Below are 22,169 nucleotides of genomic sequence, written 5' to 3' on the forward strand. Positions count from 1 at the left end.
TGGTTAAATTCGCTCTGGCTTTGGGGCCTAATGGACTGAAACAGGAATCAGAGGGACCTGCTGGTTGAGGGCCAGGGACCATGAGGAGTGAGGCTGTTGGGTCCTGTGAGGTTTTGGCTTAGCACCGTTACAGCCCCTTTGTTCTGCCACCCCCACGGGCCTGGTGACTAGCCCACCATGCCTGAGGGGGACGCTGTTGACGGGTCTTATCTCCCTATTCTTGCCTTCTCCGTGTTGGGTTTTATTGGTATCTGTGATCCCCCGACATGCCACCTGTGAGGTTTTGGAGAGCACTGGCCTCTCTGTCGCCTCTCCCGTGTTTTCCAGGTCTGTCATGTGTCGTTTCAAGGGTACTATGAAATTGGGGTCGTGGCGGGTGTGACTTGGGGGAAGGGATGTTTCCTCACCCTGTCTGATACCACGCAGTGTTGCTGCCGCATCAGGCATGGTTCCTTTTGACTGCCGAGTCCTTGACTGCCTTGTGCACAAGCAGGGTTTGCAGGCCTTTCTCTTGATGAAGGACATTTGAGTCGAGTCATCTGTTAGCAGTAGACTCGGGGGACATTTATGTGGTGCTGTCTAGGGGCCCAAGTGTTTCTCTGGGCCTCGTGCCCAGGACAGAAGCTACTCAGCACACGATGCCTGGGTCGCCCTAGAGGAGAAACTAACACCCAGGTTTCCCAGGAGGCGGTCAAGGCAGCCAAGGCAGCCCCCTCTCCCGGGTGGGGTGAGGCATGTACCTTAGGCGCCTGTGTGCTACTGAACAGGTCCTCCCTCCCTCCCTCTCTCTCTCTCTCTCTCTCTCTCTCTCTCTCTCTCTCTCGGCTGTTTGCGCGGTAGGTCGTCTGGGAGCAGTCCTCGGTTGTTTGGGAAGCTCACCTGGCTTTGTAGTGTTAGCAGGTTCTGTCAGAGCATCTGTTTCCATTCTAGAATTGGGCCTGTTTGGGTTTTTTGGACATTTCCCAAGCACTGCCCAGGTAGCCTGCTTTCCCCCCCTTCCCCTTGGCGAGCCTCTGCCAAGAGCTGAGGCTCAGTGAGCGGGCCTGAGCATGGGCTGCTCAGGGATCCCCCAGGCCACCCCAGGGTGCCAGGAATTGAACCCAGCTTGGACTCATGCTAGGCCTGTGCCCTTATTGCTACCTGCTCCTCGTGCCCCTGGCACTTGATGGGTGAGTCCAGCTTTCTGGCTTGAATAGCAGGGGTGATGCTCTCCCTCACCTTCTGGGGTCCTGAGGGACTGGAGATGCAGGTGTGGGTGTAAGGGAGTTCCTGAGAGCACTGGGGTATAGGATGCTTATCAGTCTGGAATCACTGGTACTGACCTGGCTAGCTTATTGGGGAGTGAAAATAGAGGGAGGCACTGGGTAGCCTAAAATTCATCTCAACCCCATCTGGGCTGGCCCCCCCAAACAGCAGCAGCAGCAAAGAAAAGGAGAAGCTTGGAAGTCTGAAAAAAAGAGCAGCAGAGAGGAGAGGAGTCTCGGGAGGTAGGAGCAGGGGCTAGGCTGTCTGAGCTGAACCCCAGGGAGAGGAGCTCTCCTCAGGTTCTGCTTCTTTTGCTGAGGGACTCAGAGGCAGATCCTTCCGAGGTGGATGCAGGAGGGAGGCAGCAGGTGGTGAGTGCAGAGACGGCCAGTGAGCAAGAGCAGTGAGCCTGTGGCCTGTGTGGTGCCCACCTAGGATGGGCAGTGCAGCCTGGTGCAGGGAGGGCCGCCGAGGTCAGGTTTGCATGTCAGCTGTGGGGCGCTGGCGTCTATGCTCTTGGGTGGAGAGTGACTGGGACTCTGAGGTGTTTGTCTTGGGTTTAGCTTTTTCATTCTCTCCCCGCCCCCTTCGCTCCAACGCCTGTGCTCAGGGGTCACTCCTGGCAGACTCGGGGACCCTCCCAATTGTGCTGTGGCCTCAGACCCCTCCTTTTTTCTTTTTCACTACTAAGTCATATCAGGGAAGTAACAAAACAGGTGAGCTAATGGGCTGAGTGATAGCACAGCAGATAGGCCCTTGCCTTGCACGTGGCAGACTTGGGTTCAACCCCTGGCATCCCATATGCTCCCCTGAGCACCATCAGGCGTGATCCCTGCAGAGCCAGGAGTGACCTGAACCTCACAGGATGTGGCTTTGTCCACCCTTCACAGAGGGCGAGCAAGGGTGTTAAATTATAAACTTCCTTCTCCCCCAAATTTAGTATTTCTGGCTTTTCTTAGTTCATTGAAAATATGTGATAGAAGTTTTTAACTGTTTTGTTTTGGTCCATACCAGGTAGTCAGTACTAAGGGCTTATTCTTGCTCTGAGTACCAGTATCACTCCTGGCCAGGCTCAGTGGCATCAGGGACTGAATGAGGGTTGTCTGCATGCAGGGCAGTCACCTTCCCTGCTGTCCTGTCTCTCCAGCCTCAGGAGTCTTTAAACTGGAAGGAGTCATTTTTCTTTTTTTAAAATGAGAAGCAGCTGGGAAGTGTTGTACTCAGGTGTACTTGTACATTAGTTTCAAACCCGACACATACTTGTCCATTCATTTCAAGAGGAGCTGACAGATTCAGTGGTCTCTGGCTCATGTGAGTGCTCGTGCTTGGTGCTTCCTCCTCCCTGGCTTCCTGTGGGGACCCTGCTCCCGGCGGGGCTGACTCTTACCTCTCTCTTCCAGGTGCACCTTCAGGTTCCCCAGCACAAACATCAAGATCACATTCACTGCCTTGTCCAACGAGAAGCGGGAGAAGCAGGAGGCGCCTGAGTCCCCAGTGAAGCCCGTGCAGGCCCATATCTCGCCCCTGACCATCAACATTCCAGACACCATGGCCCACCTCATCAGCCCCCTTCCCTCCCCTACGGGGACCATCAGGTACTCATGCAGAGATGGGTGTCCTGTGTGGGGGATGGGTCACAAGGCCTGCATACACTCAGGAACATGGACACATCCAGTGACTGCAGGAACGCACGAGGCGCTTTGTCCTCCTTGCTGGACTGTGTGGGTAATGCTTGGGTGCTCCTTGCTGCTTAAGCATTCTGCTTTGGAACGAAAATCCCTACTGTTCTAGCTTTACTAGGGGCCAGTGGTGGGGTGTTCGAGTCCCCCAGAGCCGTATACCCCGCCATGGAACTCATTCCTTTCCCTCCCCTCCCCCCTGCCACACGATAGACTTGTGCTCCCACTTGAGCTCTCTACCTGTTCTTGTGTTGGAATTTCTTTTTCTTTTTTTTTTTTTGCTTTTTTGGGTCACACCTGGCGATGCACAGGAGTTATTCCTGGCTCATGCACTCAGGAATTGCTCCTGGCAGTGCTCGGGAGACCATATGGGATGCTGGGAATCGAACCCGGGTTGGATGCATGCAAGGCAAACACCGTACCCGCTGTGCTATCACTCCAGCCCCTTGTGTTGGAGTTTCATTTTTTCTCTTATTTGCTTGTTTTTGAATCACACCTGACAATGCTCAGGGGTAACTCCTGGCTTTGTACTCGTGTTACTTCTTGTGATGCTAGGGCGACCATAAGGGATGCTGGGATCAATCCCAGGTTGGCCTCTCTGGCCAGAATTTATTGTCTCTGTTGTGTGTCTTTGAACCTTGTCCCTGCACTGCCTTGGGAGTCACCCTCTGGCAGTGTTGGAAGCACTGTTGTTGCCCGGGAGGAGACTTGGGCTTCCAGAATGCACTGCTTGCTCCCTGGCCCCCCCAGAGCTCTGGCCTGCTTTCACTTACCTTACAGCAGTTCTGGTGCCCGGGATTGGGACTGATGAGTGTGACCTTAGCACGAGGAATTCCTCTCAGGCAGTGCCTGTGTGCAGTGTGGGCCCAGCTCACCACTGGCCCTCTGAGCTCTTAAGCTGTTGCTGTCCTACAGGTAAGAATCCAGAGCTACCCGTGCACCCCCAGCACTTTCAAGTGGATCCATTTATGATACTCCTTTTTCCAGCCCTCCAACTCAGTGAGGTCAAACCATGCGTACATATTGTTCTGGCACTAACCTAAAGTTTAAGAGTCTTTTCTTGATCTCTTTCCATTACAAAAACTCCTTTTTAAAGCGAGTACAGGAGCTAACCGAACTTGAGTGGGGTAGACCCTGTTTTTGAGTCATGTTACTACATAGGGTCCCCTGAGCACTGCCAGAGATCATTCCTATGCACAGAGCCTGGAATAGCCCCTGAGCACTGCCATCGGTGGGCTCAAACCAAAAAATAAAAGAGGTACAGCACTGTACGGGAGAGAGAACACGAATGCAATAGGCCCAGCCCTCACAGACACACAGTGGAGGTTGGAGCTCAGGAGCCAGCATTGCCCTGTGGGGAGATGGTCCGCACAGCCAGGCTGGCCCTGCTCCAGCGACCCTGCCTGAAGGTAGGTGTTCATGGGCCACTAGCCTCGGCCTGGGAGCTCCTTGGTCCCCTCTCTCCCGGCCTTTCCTGGCCGAGTTGGAGGCCGTGGCCAGCTATGGAAGCTGACTTCATTCCAGCTGCTGCCTGGGTGACTGCACAGTCCCAGGGTGTTGATGGGCCCGTTTCCCTTGGGAATGCTGAGAGCTCTCCCCTTTTCTGTTTTGCTGGTGTGCGCACTTACTCCTCTGTGCTCAAGGATCCCTCTCGTTGCTGCTTGGGGTACTGTGTCTGATGCTGGGGATTGAGCTGTCTTTGGCCACCTGTAAGGCAGGTACCTTAACTGCTGTATTCTCTCTCTGGCCTGGCTCTTCCATTTTCAGCTTGCTTTCGTGCAGATCAGAGCCAGTTCTGAGAGCAGTGTGATGTATGTTCTGTGTCTGTCTGAGAGAAACCTCCTTTTTGGTCCACAGTGCTGCAAACTCCTGCCCATCCAGTCCCCGGGGAGCGGGGTCTTCAGGGTACAAAATGGGCCGTGTGATACCGTCTGACCTCAATTTAATGACCGACAACTCACAGCCAGAAAATGAAAAGGAGGCATCAGGTGGAGATAGTCCCAAGGTAAAGTGTGGTCTTTTTTTTGTTTTTGGTTTGGTTTTGGTTTTGGTTTTTGGGCCACACCCGGCGATGCTCAGGGGTTACTCCTGGCTCTGCACTCAGGAATTACTCCTGGCGGTGCTCGGGGGACCATATGGGATGCCGGGGATCGATCCCGGGTCGGCTGCGTGCAAGGCAAACGCCCTACCTGCTGTACTATCTCTCCGACCCCGAGGTAAGTGTTTTGGAGCCTTGAAGCAGCCAGGGCCGGGGTGGGTGTGGTGCCCACTGTCCTCACTCTGCCCCTGCACTGGCTAAATAACCCTGCTGGGTCCTCTGGGAACTCAGACTGCTTTGGTGCCAACAAATGTGTCTCCCCAGGGGCAGGTGTAGTGCAGACACTGTCAGGTGGGTGCCAGGAGCGTTCTCTGATCCTCACGATCAGCGTGTCGTGTCAGGGGACCTTCTTTCCATGCCTGCACGTCCCCTCCCGGGTACCTGCCCACAGCGGTGTCTGTGGTAGTCTGTTCCTCGCCTCACAAAGCACCGCCTTGATTGCTATCCTTGCCCTCCCTGCACTGCCACAGTGAGCACTGACGGGCACCAGAGTTTGCTCAGACCTAGGACAGCCTCTGTGTGGTCTGGATGCACGTGAAGACCCTCGCCCAGCCTGGGGTACACGCCAGCTTGTTCCTCCTCTTGGGCCATCACTGGTCTTGGTGTCTTTACGACCACCAGTGCCATGGGACCAGCCTCTGGCGAGAGTTAATGTGTACTGCCCTGGGCTAGTGAGTAAGCTCTTCTTTTCTTTTTCCTTTGTGCCGTTTGGACACTCTTCTTAAGTAGTTTTTATTTTCACACTGCTATACACATTTTCATTCCCTTCCTCCACTTATTCCAGATATTCTCCAGAGTCTCTTAGTACTCTAGTAATAAATATTGTCCCAGGGACAATTTAAGAACACTAATCCTGACTTTTAGTAAAAATAATAAAAATTTTCATAAGGGCCAGAGAGATAGTAGAGTGGGGAAAGCTCTGGCCTTGCACACAGGTGACCTGGCATCCAATATGGTTTGCGAGTCCATCACGAGTGATGCCTGAATGCAAAGTCAAGTTTTTGGGTGTGGCCCAAGAACACATTTTGGGGGGAGGGGGGAGATAACATCAGTACTTTTTGTTTTCTTTTCAACTTAAATACAGGATGATTCAAAGCCACCTTATTCCTACGCACAATTAATTGTACAAGCAATTACGATGGCTCCTGACAAACAGCTCACTCTCAATGGAATTTACACTCACATCACTAAAAATTACCCATACTACAGGACCGCGGACAAGGGCTGGCAGGTAAAAACGTTTCCGCGCGTTGGTGAATCCCTCTGCTGCTTGTTGTGTACATGCTGAGTGGCTTGGTTGACCTCGGGCCAAGAGTGAGGTGGGCGCGGCTCCCCGAGTGGGACCCCTGCCTTGTGGGGCGTAGCCCACGGTTCCTCACTGGGAGTCTCCATGGGTGGGAGCAGTCTGCTCTGTCTGATTTGGTTATTGAATGATAAACATCAACCAGGGCTGGGGCCATAGCCCCAAGTTTGATCCCGAACACCCCATGCAGGCTGTCCCCCAGTGCTACCTGCTTTGCCCTGGTGACCCCTAGCATCACTGGGCCTGAGCATTGAACCTTTGAGTGGCTGAGTATCACCAAGACTGGCCCCAGGGCCCTTTGAGCACTGCTCAGGAAGTCCCCCGCTGGCCCCATCACTCACAAATAGTTAATACATCCCTCGGGTCCAGCGATGTAGCTCTGTGGAGTGTATGACTCATGTGTGAGGCCTGGGTCCATCCATGACGCCATAAATAGTAACAGGAATCCAGCCCTCCTTTCCTTTGGTCTTCCGTGTTGGATAGCTTTTAATGTTTGCTCCGCGACCTCCTTCAGGTGATTTAATGGAGGAACCATATCTTCAGAGGCCCTTCTCCTGTGGGCCTAGAGCACAGATGCGGCCTGCACCCCCTCACTGAGGTCTGAGCAGAGATTTTGCTAGCTATTTATTTACTCACCTGTATTAATTTTGTTTGTTTTGGGCCCACACCTGGAGATGCTTGGGGGTTACTCATGACTCTGCACTCCTGGTGGTACTCGGGGACTGTGGAGGAGGTTGGGATCAAGCCGGGTTGGCTGCATGCAAGGCAGACGCCCTGCTGTACTATGGCTCCAGCCCACATCTTGGAGTTTTCTGTTTAATGAAGGGTAAAAATGTTTCTTTTTTTTCCTGTAATAATAGTGTCCACCAGAGGTGGCGATGCCCTTTCTGTGGGCTTCAGTGCTGGGGAATCAATCTTCGCTCCAGGTTGGGTGGTTTGCATCTGCTCCTACCCCTCCGCGTGTTCACAGTGGTCAACAGTGAGGACAGTGCTGGACTGGAGAGTGTCCGTACCTAGCGCTGAAACAGGCTCTGCACAGTGCAGAGTGACTGTGTCTGTAGGTGTGAGCTTGTGCTTCACGGCTGCTGTGAAACAGGGAACCCGAGGACCAGAGCCATGGTAGAGCAGGGAGGGCCATGTCTTGTGCACGGCCAGCCCACGTTCCATTACACGAGTCCCATGCGATCCCTGAGTACAGAGCCTGGAGTCAGTTCTGAGCATTGTGGGGTGTGGTCCCCCTAAAATAAAAACACCAAAAGACCCTACCCAGCTGAGAGCTGAGCCCAAGTTCGTGGGCCAGAGGGAACTGAAAGCTTTGCTCCCGCAGAGTTCCTATGGGTTGGGGTGCCGGGCAGCACATTTCCCTGTGGTCTTCATGTGCCTCTTTGCCCTGGGTACGAGTTCCTCTTCAGGGTGCACCTGCAGTCCTCGGTTTCCAGTTCTGACAGGGTCCCCTCAGAGCAGGTCCACTGTGCTGCCTCCCAGTGTTGCTGTCCAGATGGGAGAGAGCCGCTTCCCTGTGTCAGGCTGCTCCTGGTCCAGATATCCACCTGTCCTTCCACTGTCCTCACCTTTCCCTGCCTGCCCTTAGCACTGACCTGCTCTTGCCTTTCCTTTCTTCCAAGATTCTCTGTTGTCCTTCTCGGTTGCCGCACGGACACCGTGGGACTGTCCTGTAGCCTTGTCCACAAGGAGAGCTAGGTCCCTTGCCTTTGGGGGAGAAAACGGGCTGTCCACCAGAACAGCCATGGTACAAAGTGTGGGTTTCCCAAGGACAGGGACATGGCAGTGCATGGGCTCGATTCTCGTACTCTGAGCTGGTTCCCAGGGGTTCTCCTGACTCTCCCCTCCGTGCCTGTCACCGTGGCACACTGGTGCGGGTCCCACCTATCCTTGGTGTTTTGCTGTGTAGCATCTGGAGAGCCTAGGGTCAAACAAGGAAAATGGGAAAATGGCACATTTCTTTCCAAAAAGCTTTTCTTATAATTAATAATTTGCTCCACCCAGAATTGTGGTGTTTGTTGTGTGAGTGAAAAGTTATGGGATGGAAAATAGAGTTTAGGGGGTTAGACTCTGGTGTTACACACCACTGACTCTGGTTCCACTTCTGCCACCCCTTATGGTCCCCTGAGCTGCTTCAGATGTGGCTCAAAAAAACAAAATGAAAATAAAAATACAAGTTTGGAAAGCTGTTGGCAGCAAGGAGGTGGTTCTGCTCTGCCAGACACCCACCCCCAGCCCCGCTATCTGCTCTGGCTGGAGCCTTATTGCAGTGGGAGGGACTGGAGCTCAGATGAGGCATGGAAAAGAGGGTACTCAGGAGCGGAAGCGCTTTTCTTTGTCCTTGGTTTTATTGGAAAGAATCTGTTTTAAATGTATTTATGGGATGCGGAGAATGGACTTGGCAGCCTGTACCACTGAGAACTAGCCCCAGCCACATTCTCTGTGATCATTTGATTTTTCAGTTGTATATTTTTGGTTCATCCAGGCCACTGTTGAGGTGCGAGAGTGAGAGCTTGCCTCTTCTCTGTTCTAATCATTCCTGACTTGCTGCACTCTACATCAGCATGGTTTCTAGAGCTTGACGTGACAGGCCTTAAATTTCCTTAGAAAATGGTTTTGTGATTTTTCTCTGCGCCTATATTCAACAGTTCCTCTTGCTCCTTTTCATTATTTAGATGGCTGAGAATCACGGGTGGTCATTTCTGAACAGGTCACCGAGAGTACAAAGGTAGCTTCACCCTGTTGTGCTTGTCCTTGCCTGCCCTACTCAGGCCGTAAGTCAGCCGTTGAGTATATGCTCTGCGCGAGACCTGGGCTTGATCCCTGGCAAAAGAGGGGCCAGAGAGAGGTCAGCGGCAAGGCACTGGCATTGCATGCAGGTGACCTGGATTTGATTTCCCAGACCTGAGCACCACTAGGAGGGAATCCCTGAGTACTAATGGGTGTGGCCCAAAAACCAGAAGTAGAAAAGGCAAGAAAAAGGCGCTGTTTAGGGCCAGAGAGATGGCTCCAAGGCTGGAGCATATGTTAGCAGCTGTGTGTGGAGAGGCCCAGGTGTGGTCCCCAGGCACTGCCGGGAACAAAACTGACAGCTGTCAGGGACATGAGTGGTAGGAAGAGCGAACAGCTCTTTCTCAAAGTGGGGGCCAGGCCCTGAAACAGCGCCTCTTCCCGCCCGCCACATCCCCCACCCCGAGCATATGTCCATTAGCCTGTCTCCTGGACACACATGGTGGCCGTGGCCGTGCCCCCGGCCCCCACTGACTATTTTGCCTCCTTTCACACTTGACATGACCCAGGGCCCGTGGGCAACACTCTGCTTCCGAGACTCCATCACATGGTTACATCTGCCCTCCTCAGGCCCCCTAAATAGTACTCAGGGCCTTGGGCCACTCCCATGTTTCTCACCCAGCTGGGGCCCTGGTTTGCCATGAGCCCACCGTGTGGGGGGCTCCACCCCATGATGCTCAAGAGGGTGCAGTATTAGTGACAATTAGTGACATACCTTTACCTGTGTGGCTGGGCTTTCCCAGCCGTCCCTCACGCAGCTCTGAAGGACTGGTGCGTTCACAAGGTGTTTGCTGTTGGGAATTTCAGGCTGTGACTGGTAATTCTCATGGCGGTTTGGGGGTTTGGAGATGGTTTTTGGACAGTTCGGTGTTACTTGGTGTTTCCTTATTGTCCCATTTGAGGTAACTGTGCACTGTCCTGGCCCTCTGCGGAGTGCTCGCTTGGGGCTGGCGTCATTCAGGCGTCCCGTCATGGTTACCCAGCTTTGGCTTGGTCCATGGTGACTCCACACCGCATGCTTTTCCTTATCACTTTGACAGTCTAGAAGCTCAGAACATATCCTGGGACTTGGGGGAAAGCTCATTGGCTGGAGTTCGGGTGGGGTCAGCCTCTGCATTGCTGCTCTCTTGAGCACTGTGCTGGGAGCAGCCTTGAGTACTGCGAGTGTCACAGGGGAGAGGTTGCCCCGGAGGGCTCAGGCAGACTGTCAGAGGAAGATGGCCATATTGGCGTCCCCCACCCCGTCTCCTTTCCTTGCCTCCCGTGCCCCTGCCTGCTGGTCCTGCTCAGAAGATACAGGGGCGAAGTCTGCTCTGAAACGCCCTGTAGCACCCCAGCACTGGATTTCTGCTTTGCAGAGCACTAAATTGGGGCACATTTTTATTTTTCAGAAAAGAAATATATGAATTCTACGTATTTTTTTATGTTCCATAGAATTCAATTCGCCACAATCTCTCTCTGAATCGTTATTTCATCAAAGTACCACGTTCCCAGGAAGAACCAGGCAAAGGCTCATTCTGGAGGATAGACCCCGCCTCTGAAAGCAAACTGATAGAGCAGGCTTTTAGGAAGAGACGGCCTAGGGGCGTGCCTTGCTTTAGAACCCCTCTGGGACCGCTCTCCTCTAGGTAAGGAACAAGGACCGACAGACCTCACTGAATGGGCGACCATTGGCCCCTCACGGATTGGTGCATTTTCCTTTGACAATGAAGGAACTACCAAATGCATAAGTGATTCAGTGTTGGGTTGGGGATTTTAACAAAAGGGTTGGTTGCTACCCCGTGTGGTTTGCTTCTAGTGATCCCAGATAATTCAGATTGTGAAGTCTGGCTTTCACTCCATCCCGGTGTGGCGGAGAGGCTTATTGAACCAAGCACGGCATATTGGTTATTTGAGAAATTGGCAATAGTGGTGCCTGCCATATTGGAATGTGTCCACCTCCCAGCCCCTACCCTGCCCCGGCATGTGGCAAGCTGGAAAGCTGCATTTTATTGTTCAAACTTGAGCTGGATATGACTGATTTCTAGACACTCCATCTCAGCTTCGTTAATCAGGAGGTGCTGTGTTTTTAGGGGAGAGGCAAGCGCAGTACCTGGGACCAAGGCGAGAGCCCTGGTGGCTCCGTGCTGCTCCTGCCCAGGGCAGGCAGGTCCCCTGAGTGTCTGTCACAGGCGAGAGACTCGGGCTGGAGCAGAGGGGCAGAGGACAGAGGACATCCCCTTTTGCAAGATGCTTCCCGGAACCGGGCCGCTCCGGCAGTTCTTACCCTGGGAAACCCACTGTCTTCTCTCTGCTGAAACAGAAGCGCGCCGGCCTCTCCCAACCACGCTGGAGTGCTGTCGGCTCACTCCAGTGGCGCCCAGACCCCTGAGAGCCTGTCGAGAGAAGGTTCACCAGCCCCCCTGGAGCCTGAGCCTGGTGCCCCACAGCCCAAACTCGCTGTCATCCAGGAGGCGCGCTTTGCGCAGAGCGCCCCAGGTGAGCTGTGACTGAAGCCAGCCGCGCCGTGAGTGGAACTGTCAGTGCTCTCCGTACTGAGGGGAGCCCAGAGACAACTGGTTTGGAAGAGGTTCTCATTCCAAAGAAGTGACCCGGATTAGACGTACTAGGTGCTGATAGGCAGACAAAAGAAATGGCCCTCTAAGTAATCGTGATCATGTGCAAGTTTGCTGACCAGTTGCCCCTTGAAGTAAAAGCTTGTGCTGTGTGGGGCCAAGGACATGTGTGACAGTGTCCGCTGGTCTCCCTGTAGCCACTGCTCTTTCCGGTCCCCACTGGCCAGAGCACTGAGGTGGGTGGGGAGCAAGTACTAGCTCTGTTGACGTGTGTCCTGGGGCCTCGCTCCTGTGGGGAGGGAGGAAGACTGATGCGGGAGTGTGGTCTCCACGGCCAGCTGCGACCAGCTTCCTGGGATGGTGCTTTCCTCTCATGCAGAAAGGACATGGGGAAGGGGCATGCGTGGGGAAGATGCCGGTTCCCATGTGGGTGGAGACTATTCCCAGGGGCAGGGGTGGCAGCAGAACACTGGGCTCATTCTCCTGTCCCCTGGCAGGTTCACCTCTGTCCAGCCAGCCCGTTCTCATTGCGGTGCAGCGGCAGCTGCCTCCAACCATCAAGCCTGTCGCCTACACTGTTGCTGCCCCCGTCACCACCTCCCAGCAGCCTGTGGTGCAGACGGTGCATGTCGTCCACCAGATCCCCACCGTGTCTGTCACCAGCGTGGCCGCACTGGCTCCTGCCAGCACGTACACGGTCGCCGGGCAGGCTGTGGTCACCCAGGCGACCGTGCTAGCCCCTCCGAAGGCAGAGCCACAAGAGAACGGGGACCACAGGGAGGTGAAAGGTGAGCCCATAGCCACTCTGAGCCAAGGCCCGCCGTGCCACGAGCGCCCCAGTAACCCTCTCTCCCTTTCAGTGAAAGTGGAACCCATTCCCGCCATCAGCCACGCCACACTGGGCGCTGCAAGCCGCATCATTCAGACGTCCCAGACTGCCCCTGTGCAGACAGTCACCATCGTCCAGCAGGCACCGCTGGGGCAGCACCAGCTTCCCATAAAAACTGTCACACAGAACGGGACGCACGTGGTGCCGGTCCCCACCGCCCTCCACGGCCAGGTGAACAGCGGTGAGTAGGTGCCGGCACCCTCGGCTCTCCTTTTTATTAAGTTCCAGAACTGAGTTCTGGAGTTTTCCTCTCGTCGGGGCAGCGTTGACTTCTCTAAGCTGTGGGAAATGCTGCAGGGGAGCTGATTCCTGTGGACCCGGGGGCAGGGAGAGGGAGAGAAGCCATCAGTATTCCTATCTCCGGAGCAGGGGTGCGAGACCTGGGTTTGAGTCCTCACACACACCTTCACCCCCACCTTCTGTGCCTTTGTTGAAGATGCCTGAGGCATGGGGGTGGGGCGCAGCCCTCCTGCAAGCTGGCAGCCCCGACCAGCACCTCTGCTGGCAGAGCAAGGGAGCTGGCCTTGGATGAGAGTTCGGCCCCAGCAGGGAGGGCCTGCTGCCTGCGTGGCCACCAACATGGGAGTTTGCCGTCACTTGCCTCCCTCCCCCATGACTCGTGAGGAGTTATCCAGGCTCTGCTCTTCTGAGGGGCTCTGGGGATCCTGGAGCACTGGTGCTGAGGAGGGGTGTCTGCACTGTGGCCCCACGCCACCCATGGCCTCTGCTGCCCACCCGTCTCTTGAGTTGGGAGTCTCTTGCACAGGGCTTGGTTTGTATCTATAGTTTCCCATTATGAATCACTAAGTGGTTTTTGTTTTTGTTTTTTTTGCTTTTTGGGTCACACCTGGTGATGCTCAGGGGTTATTCTTGGATCTGCACTCGGGAATTGCCCCTGGCAGTGGTCAGGGGACCAGATGGGATGCTGGGAATCAAACCCGGGTCAGCCGTGTCCGGGCCTACCCGCAGTGCTATTGCTCCAGCCCTCAAAATCACTGTCACTGTCACTGTCCTGTTGTTCATCGATTTGTTCAAGCGGACCTAGTAACATTGTGAGACTTGTTACTGTGTTTGGCATATCGAATATCGTCATGGGTATTTTACCAGGCTTTGCCGTGCAGGCAAGATACTGTAGGTAGCTTGCCGGGCTCTCCGAGAGGGGCGGAGGAATTGAAGGCAGAAGACTCGAACTCGGGTCAGCCCAGTTGGCTGCGTGCAAGACAGACGCTCTACCCGCTGTGCTGTTGCTCCAGCCCTCAAAATGCTTTTCAAAAATGAACTTGCACACCACCCTCCTTTGGGTGGTAGAGGTGGGGAGAGGGGTATGAGCCACCCCTTCAGGGCTTACTGCTTGGCAGTGGTCAGGGGACCACATGTGGTGCCAGGAGCAGTACTGGGGTCAGCTGCTGCAGCGCTAGCCCAATTGCCTGTCTTCTTTCTGGCCCCACATTCTTTATTTTGAGGGGGGCACATTCAGCTGTGCTCAGGGTTTGTTCCTGGCTTTGTGCTCAGGGATCGAAGCCAGGTTAGTCACATGCAAGGCAGCTCCGTGCCAGCCTGCACCCGCTGGTCCTCCACACCGTTCTTCAAAATGTGCTCGCAGCCTCCGGCCACTGCCTTCCCGCTCATGGGGATCTGCTCAGCAGATGTACTCCCTCCAGCCTTGCTCTCAGCAGACACGCTCCCCCCAGCCTGACTCACTGACTCCCGAAGTGTCACAGGCTCTGTACTGAGGTTGGAGATTTTTTGCTGAGTACGTTTATCCTGTGCAACAAAAAATAAAGATCTGTGTATGAATTAATTTGTCAGTCATTACTAGAAAACAGATTGAAAAAATGAATTTACTTCATATAAAACCCAAAATTGGGCCAGACAGATAGTACAGCAGGCAGGGCGCTTGCTTTGCATGCAGCTGACTAATCCCAAAGCAAATGCAGGCAAAATCAGATGTATTAATTTTTTTTTTTGTCCAGGGATGCAACTAGGTGCCAGAAAGCGCCTGCCCTGACTTGGGGCACCGGGCTGTACACTTGGCCATTTCACTCGGCACTTGGGTGCACTGGGCATGTGGAACAGTGCTCCAGCCCCCCTGCGGAATCTTCCAGAGATCTCTTTTGGGGGGAAGTAGAAACCTGCGGTGGCTTTAAGGGGAACCATATGTGGTGCCAGAGATCGAGCTGGGCTTGTTCACATGTCAGGGAAGAGTTGTAAACCCTTGTACTGTTTCTGGACCCCAGAATGCATTTCTGCAACTCTGTGGGCTTTATTTATTTATTTATTTATTTATTGCTTTTTTGGGTCACACCCGGCAATGCACAGGGGTTACTCCTGGCTCTGAACTCAGGAATTACTTCTGGCGGTGCTCAGGGGACCATATGGGATGCTGGGACTCAAACCCGGGTCGGGTCGGGCGCATGCAAGGTGCATGCAAGGCGCATGCAAGCCCTACCCGCTGTGCTGTTGCTCCAGCCCAACTCTGGGCTTTAGAGAAGAGCAGGCTTCATTAGCACTGGCCTTTGCCCACTTGGGGAGCGTGGAGGAAATGTTAACCCTTCTCCCCGTGGTAGTGATGCTCTTAGAGGGAACTCTTGGTGCTCCCGGTGAGCAAGAGGTCTGTGATGAGAACCTACTCGGTTAGGATCTAGGGCACAGCACTTTTATTTTCCATCACTCCTTTGCTTGTGCTGCTCACTATACTCATAAAGGATTCGTGCATACCTTCGGGTCAGTGCCCAGGGGAGTAGGTGAGAGCCAGATGTGAGCAGGTGGGAGAGGCTGAAGTCTGTGAGCGCTGTGTCCATGAGGACTTGGATGTGAGAGGGATGAGGTGAAATGCATTCTTCCTCGTCACGGAAGATGTCAGCTATTTTATATAACAGCTAGCCAGTCTTGTTTTGTCTTCCTCAGCTTCTTCCCCTGTCCCTAGATGCCGCTGCTCGTGTTGCTGCCTCATTGCGCGTGGCTCTCTGGGGCTGAGGAGATGGCTCACGGACTGCATGCGCGCGTGGCCTGCGTGGGCCCTGTCCACAGTGAGGCATGGGCCGCTCGAAAAAGATGTCTGGGGCTGTAGCCAGCTGTGTTCACAGCTGCTCTGGCCTGTGCTGGCATTGAGCCTGGGCCTGCTTCTGCACAGCATACGCTCTGTCCCTCACTTTCTAAAATGAGCTGTAGCATCATGCCCAGTTTCTCCTTCGGGTCCAGATAGTCTCTTCTGGCTTATTCTGTGTGTTAGAATCCACATCAAAGAGCTGGAGAGAGCTCTCAGAGATCTGCGTGCCATCTTTCCCACATGGAAGAATTAGGTTCCATCCCTGGCATTGCCTGAAGCCCCAAGCACCGCCAGGTGTGGCCCACAGTCCCCAAAGCAAAGTAGAATGAAATACACAGAAAATGAAATAGACCATCTAAAAATAATTATTATTTTGGTCTGGGGCCACACCCAGCACTGCTCAGAGCTTACTCGTGGCTCAGGGATCCTCCTAGCAGTCTCTGGGGACCGTAGGGGGTACCAGGGATCGAACCTGCATTGGCCATGTGCAGGGCAAGTGCTCTGCCCCTGTACTATTGCTCTGGCCCCAAGTCAACCATTTAAAAGTGTGCAGTTCAGTGATGGGATGTTTGCAAAGTGTGTTGTAAGTGATAAGCTCCGCTGTGGTTGGTCCCCAAAGGAAGCTTCATGCCCCAGAGACACAGAGCTGCTGATGTGCCCCTGAGATGCCAGAGAGGGAAGTCAAACACCGTTGCCTCTGCCTGGCATCTTGCAGGTGTACTAGAATCACTGTTTCATTTTCACCATCAGCTGATGAATCTTCTTCTCTTGGGACTGGGGTGGTTGTGAACACTTGTGTGCATGTATGTGTGTGAGTTCTTGTTGGCATATCTTGGGAAATGGAATTGCTGAGCCATATGCAACTTTTCTTTCCTTTATTGAGGAACCTCTAAAATGTCTCCACGACTGACAACTCACTTCCCCTCCGTGGTGTGTGAGGCACCTTGAATTGATGTATTAAAACTAGGCAACAGGACTGGAGAGAGTCGATATGAGTTGGTATGAGGCCTTGCCAGTACTTGTCAGCTCTTTATCTGCTTCAAAGAAATACTTATTGAATTATTTTTTGCGTGTTCTGAATAGTAGTCTCTGGTCTCATATACATTATTTTCAGATATTTTCTTCACTTCTGTGGGTTCTTTTCACTTCCTGAAGTGTTTTTTTTTTTTTTAATCTAGGAGTACTGCTACTCTGCTACTTATTCAGCCATTGATTAAGCTGATTGAATTAGGCATGAACTCCACATTACTTTTTCTTTTTAATTTTTTAAAATTGAATATTTGTGAGATAGATCATTGCAAGCTGTTGATGATTGGGTTTAGTTATACAATGATCCAGCACCCATCCCTCCACCAGTGTCCATTTCCCACGACCAATGTCTCCCATTTCCCTACCACCATCCCCCAACCTCCCACCCCCAAGCCTCCTTCTATGGGAGGCACTTTTCTTTTTGCTCTCTCTCTCCTTTTCCTTTTGTGCATTATGGTTTGCAATACAGGTGCTAAGAGGTCAAGGTGTTTTTTCAGAGCATTGAGTATTTTTATCGGGATGGTAAGGCTGGAGTAGCTTTTCATTTGGGTGGCCACTTTGGGGTGTGGATGTGACTGAGTTTTCTGGAAGTACAGGGAAGTGGGGAGAGGTCGCCCATCCTGACCCTGAGAAAGCCAGGGGATTTCAGTCATAAAATCCACATACCAGAATTTTCGGCAGATTATATCTTGATGAGACGGTGGAGTGAGGCCAGGGGTGTGGTGGCGATTTTGGATTGTGGAAGCAAGCGGCTGCTCTGGGCTCTGTTTGGGTGGGCCCCAGATCAAGCCGCCCCCTCCAATTTGCCCCAGTCTTTTCAGCCATGCGCGGGTCCAAGATTAACTGCAGCTTTTGATCTCCTCTGAAATTTACCCATGGGTCTCTGAAATAAGGCCAATAAATGAGTTTCTATAGCTGAGCCGGAGATGGTTTGTGGGCATGGCTCTCACATACCTAACATTTGTCGCCTCACTGCCTTCCCTGGGTGTCCCTTGCCAGCCAGTGGGCAGCAGAAAAGAGGCATCAGGAGAAACCCCGCTGGGGACGTCTGTGCCCCCTGGTGGCCCTGCTGTCACTGGGCTGCTAGCCCGCATTTAGGTGAATATCTCCCCTTGTGGCGGGGAGGCTGTGCCCCGCGTGCCTCTGCAGGGACTCTGAGCCCTGGTTCCCGTCTCAGACCTGCCCTTTCTCCAGCGCTTCGCCAGGAGTCACCGTAGTGCTCAGACAGATGTCCTCTCCGCCTCCCTTGGCCTCGTGGGATGGTTTGGGGGTGCTTTGGATGTTGCTAAGGACAGCAGCTACCCATCCTGCCCCCCCCCCCCCCCGACTCCCCTTCCCAGGGGTCTGCCTGGAAACAACCTCCCAAGAGGTGAGTTGAGCCAAGAGAGAAGGAGCTTTGTGGCGACACGAGGCTGGGCGTGCTCGTGTCCATCCTGTCTGCTCCACATCTTCTGCCTGCTGGCTCAGGAGACCGCAGTGAGCCCTGGTTTTAGGCTATTCCTGCCCTAAGGCGCTCCCAGGATGCTGGCTGCAAAGCTGAGCTCACTAGGCCGGGCTACCGTGTGCCCACCCAGAGACCCTGCAGTCCCCCACAGCCGCCAGAGGGGCGATTGGGTGTTGTCTCCCATCCATGAGCTCTCTGTGGCTTTCTGTTGTTGCCCTCCTCGCTCCACTATTCTTGAGGCTCTATTTTGGTAGGAAATTTTGTAATTCTCCCACACGAGCTCAGCAGAGGGTTAGAATTCAGGTACTGTCCTAAGTGCAGCGTGAGCCCCGTGAGCTTGGTCTGCTCCTGCCTGTGCGCGTGTCTGTGTGCTGTCTGCACAACAAGCCTGTCTTGGGCTGCCCGTGGGGGCTGCCTGGTGTCACGGTCTTAACTCTCAACATTCCAAGCAGTCCTTTGGTCGCCTTCGGATTTGACCTGGGGTCTGTGGGGTGCGTGCGTGGGGTCTCCGTAGCGTCAGCAGGGGCATGACCGCTACTGTGGCCTCACTCTGCCCATGGAGCCACTGCCCCCTTCAGCAGGAGGGCCAGTCACCCACTGGGGGGCCGACAGGGTGGAGTCTCACTCCCTGTCTCTCTGCAGCAGCAGCAGCAGCAAGTCCTCTGCACATGCTGGCGACGCATGCCTCGGCCTCGGCCTCCCTCCCCACCAAGCGCCAGAACGGCGACCAGCTGGAGCAGCCGGAGCTGAAGCGGGTCAAGACCGAAGAGGGCGAGAGCATCGTCATCGCCCTGAGCGCGGACACGCCGGCGGCCGTGCGGGAGAAGAGTGGCCAGAACTAGCGGCCCAGGAAACCGCGACTCTGGTGCCAAAAGGAGACCGCGCCCGTCCTCGGTGGGTAGAGGGCCCTGTGGTTGGACTTCACCTCAGCACTGAACACGGAAAACCCAGGTGGCCTTAAAACTCCTTAATTCGGACTGAAGTCACACCCGAACAAAGCCGCTTCCGGAGACCGTGTCCCCGCCCGACACAGCCTCTTCCTCCCGGCAGGGACTCTGCTCCCTCGAGCAAGGCCGCACTCAGTGCCCACCCACCTGCCGGACTGGCTCCTGCGAGGGGCCTGCAGGGGCCACACCCACTGCCCTCCGAGGGCCCACAGGCCGGCACTGGGAGACAAGACAGTATTTTGTTGTTCACACGTGGAATTAGAATATTTTGAGGTGTACTTTCTTACTTTACAAAATAATGGGGTCTTTGACATTTCACATCACTCCATTTCTACTCTGGAAATTTGGAATCACACAGGACCTTTCGTGTGGATTTCATTTGGGGAAAAGAAACACCATTTTGTTTTCATTTGTTTTCAGCTGATGGAATGATTTGCTTTTGTCTGTCCCGTCTAAGTTCAGATGGAGCTTCTTGGCGACCTCTGCAAGTTGTCCCCGTTAGCGCCATTGCCTGATGAATTGACCCCACCTCCATTTCATGTAGGACGCACGGTGGACAGACACTGCGGGCTGCATGTGGCCATGGCGGAGAGAGCTGCCCGCTGCACTTAACTGTTTCTCTTGCTATTTTCTGTTGTTTGTTTCTTTGTGTTGACTTTGTCCCTGGCCTAACTTCCACTCTAAGTAAAACGAGTCTCCTAAGAATTGTGTATGTTTAAAACAACGAACTCTTACTGCTTCATTTGGAAAGGAAAAAGACCCGCCCTTGTCTCTTCCCCCGTTTCTAACCTGTCACAGAGCTCTCCGTTCGGCACACCTGCTGCTTTGGGTGCCACCCTCTGGCTTCGGGCCTCGTCCACCAGCTGTCTGCCCAGCACTGGCACGCTGTCCCCCGCCGTGGGGCGCGTAGCTGTGCTAGGAATGACCCGTCGTTTCCTGGGAAAGGGGTAGGCAAGTCCCCTCAGCCTCTCCGAGCTGACTGCAGCCAGGCCGATGTCTCTCCTACGGGCAGGAACCAGGTGAGAAGCATCCGAGCCCGCCTGGGGCCGCAGGCGCCTGAGGACCAGGTGTGGCCCTTCCTGGCATGTTCAGGGCTCAGGCTGAGCGGCCATGCGAGAACGGGGGCTTCGGCCCCATCGTGAATTTTTAAATGTCATCTTCATAACATTATTTATTTAAATGTAGTTATTTTGGTATTTAATTTTTTTTTTTTAATAGAAGAGAAACCCTGTATTTTCCTGGTGGAATGAAACAGCTCAGAATGGTATATTTAGGCGATCTCAAAACATTTATTATTTACCTAAAGACCAAATATGATAAATCTGTTCTAAGTATTGTGTGTCGATCCACAGTATGGAGCTGTCACATGTTATTGCAGATAATGCATATTAAAAATTATGAAATTACCGCACACTAGCTGGATTTATACTCAGCCACTTAAATAAAATGGAACCATGTGAATGAGACCACGTGTGTGACAGGAGCAAAACTAACTTGCACACGGAGGCAGGCGGGTCAGCACCTCAGGGAGCGCATCCTCACTGCCAGGCACTTTACAGACACCTCAGAATGTAGTTTTATCTTTTTACTCAAGAGGTTTGCAAGTTTGTCAAAAGAAAAAAATCGACTGGCACTAGACAGGGTGGGAAGAGGTGGAGGCTGGGCTCCTCCAGTCCTGATAGTTCACTGCCAATAGCCTGAGGTGGGTGAACAGACTAGGCAGCCTGCTGGACAAAGGGCTCGGTTGACAAACAGATGCTCCGTGCACCCTCTGGAGCTGTGTCTACACTGCAGGGTGCCTGTCACCAGTGAGCAACAAAGACTCAGGGAGATTCTCTTGCTCCCTGTGTAAACACAGCCTATCACTTATTTCTGAGCCTACAACCAACATTATGGGTCTGGAGGAACTCGGCTGTGATTATAGAAAGTGTGCTTACTTAGTTCTCGAGTTTTAAAACAGAATGGGTTTTCACTCTAAGGCAGCTGGAGCGGGCCCTTCTCTTTCTCTTCAGTGCAGTATTCATTCGGCTTATTCGTTGTTGCAGTTGTGTTAGACTACCAGGGGGAAGGCAGGAGAAACACCCATGAACTAGCCGACTGCTAGAACCCAGGCTCACTTGAAGAACTTCCGGAATCAGCTCCCTGTCCCAGGAGCTAAGAGCCTTCCACACTCTCAGGGTCACTGCTCCATCCCGCTTGCTGGCTTCAATGCCGGGTGCTACAGCAACACCACCGGTCGCACCAACTCCCTCCCAGCTGCCCCCAGGCGGATCCGAACTACTGCCAGCCTCAGCTTCCACCTCTGCCCTCTGCGCTCCCCGAGGGCTAGATACTTCATTTCAGCAGCTCTGCCCTGAGCCACTCGAGAGCAGAGATGGGACGTTCACATTCCAAGGTGTCTGCGTATTCGTCAGCTCGTCTCCTCTCGCTTTGCTAGAGCCCCACCCCTGCTTCCTCTGCAGGGGTCGTGGTCAGAGGGCCTGGGCCACCGGGTCAGGACTTGGGATTTCTGTGCTAGTGACCAGGAGATAAGCGACAATCTTCAAGTCCTGACCGCCACTATTTTAGGAAGTATAGTGATTTGTGTGCAAAGATTTGAAATCTTAAAAAGTACCAAGTTCCTGAAATTCAATAAAATATTTTTATTAATTTTTATTGAAGAGTATCATTGTCATTTTGATAACCTTAAGCAGACGTTTCTCTTGTTTTTACTTTGTGCTACTCTTAAGTACTGGAGAGGTGCAGGCAGGAGCAAGCAGCTAAGGGGCCCTGTCCCGCAGAGGGGCGCCGACTGTGTGCGTGACAAGCAACAGTAAGGACAGCTTGTGTGACACTAGCCTTGCAAACCAGCTGTTGCCATTTCTCCTGCATACTTGCCCCTCAGCCAACCACCTGCGTTCTATCCTTCCTTGAGACTTTGCTAAAGAGGCACATGGTTATTCAAGCTCCCACAAACTAATATTTGGGCCTCCAGCTTCCAGGAAGTCTGTGCTGGGGGCTAAAGTGGTAGTATAGTGGGTAGGCCCAGGTCTGATCCCTAGCATCCTATATGGTTCCTTGAGCGCAGAGCCAGCAGTAACCCCTGAGTACCACCAGGTGTGGCCCCAAAACCAAAAAAATAAAAACCAAGTTTGTGAT

The 22,169-nt window shown here is 53.5% G+C and overlaps 1 protein-coding gene across 1 annotated transcript in view; it reads left to right on the forward strand.

The window, feature by feature from the left end:
* The window catches only part of FOXK2 (forkhead box K2), a 52,480-nt gene extending 30,794 nt beyond the window's left edge, over nucleotides 1–21,686 (forward strand). The window contains exons 2-9 of the mRNA XM_056115388.1: nucleotides 2,646–2,840; nucleotides 4,782–4,929; nucleotides 6,107–6,253; nucleotides 10,553–10,746; nucleotides 11,421–11,596; nucleotides 12,171–12,461; nucleotides 12,534–12,743; nucleotides 18,733–21,686. Of these exons, the coding sequence (XP_055971363.1) occupies nucleotides 2,646–2,840; nucleotides 4,782–4,929; nucleotides 6,107–6,253; nucleotides 10,553–10,746; nucleotides 11,421–11,596; nucleotides 12,171–12,461; nucleotides 12,534–12,743; nucleotides 18,733–18,926 (1,555 nt within the window). The 3' untranslated portion in view covers nucleotides 18,927–21,686. The remainder of the gene's footprint in view (nucleotides 1–2,645; nucleotides 2,841–4,781; nucleotides 4,930–6,106; nucleotides 6,254–10,552; nucleotides 10,747–11,420; nucleotides 11,597–12,170; nucleotides 12,462–12,533; nucleotides 12,744–18,732) is intronic.
* The last annotated feature ends 483 nt before the right edge of the window (nucleotides 21,687–22,169 follow it).

This window comes from Sorex fumeus, unplaced genomic scaffold (genome assembly GCF_029834395.1).
Source record: "Sorex fumeus unplaced genomic scaffold, SorFum_2.1 ptg000029l, whole genome shotgun sequence".
NCBI lineage: Eukaryota > Metazoa > Chordata > Mammalia > Eulipotyphla > Soricidae > Sorex > Sorex fumeus.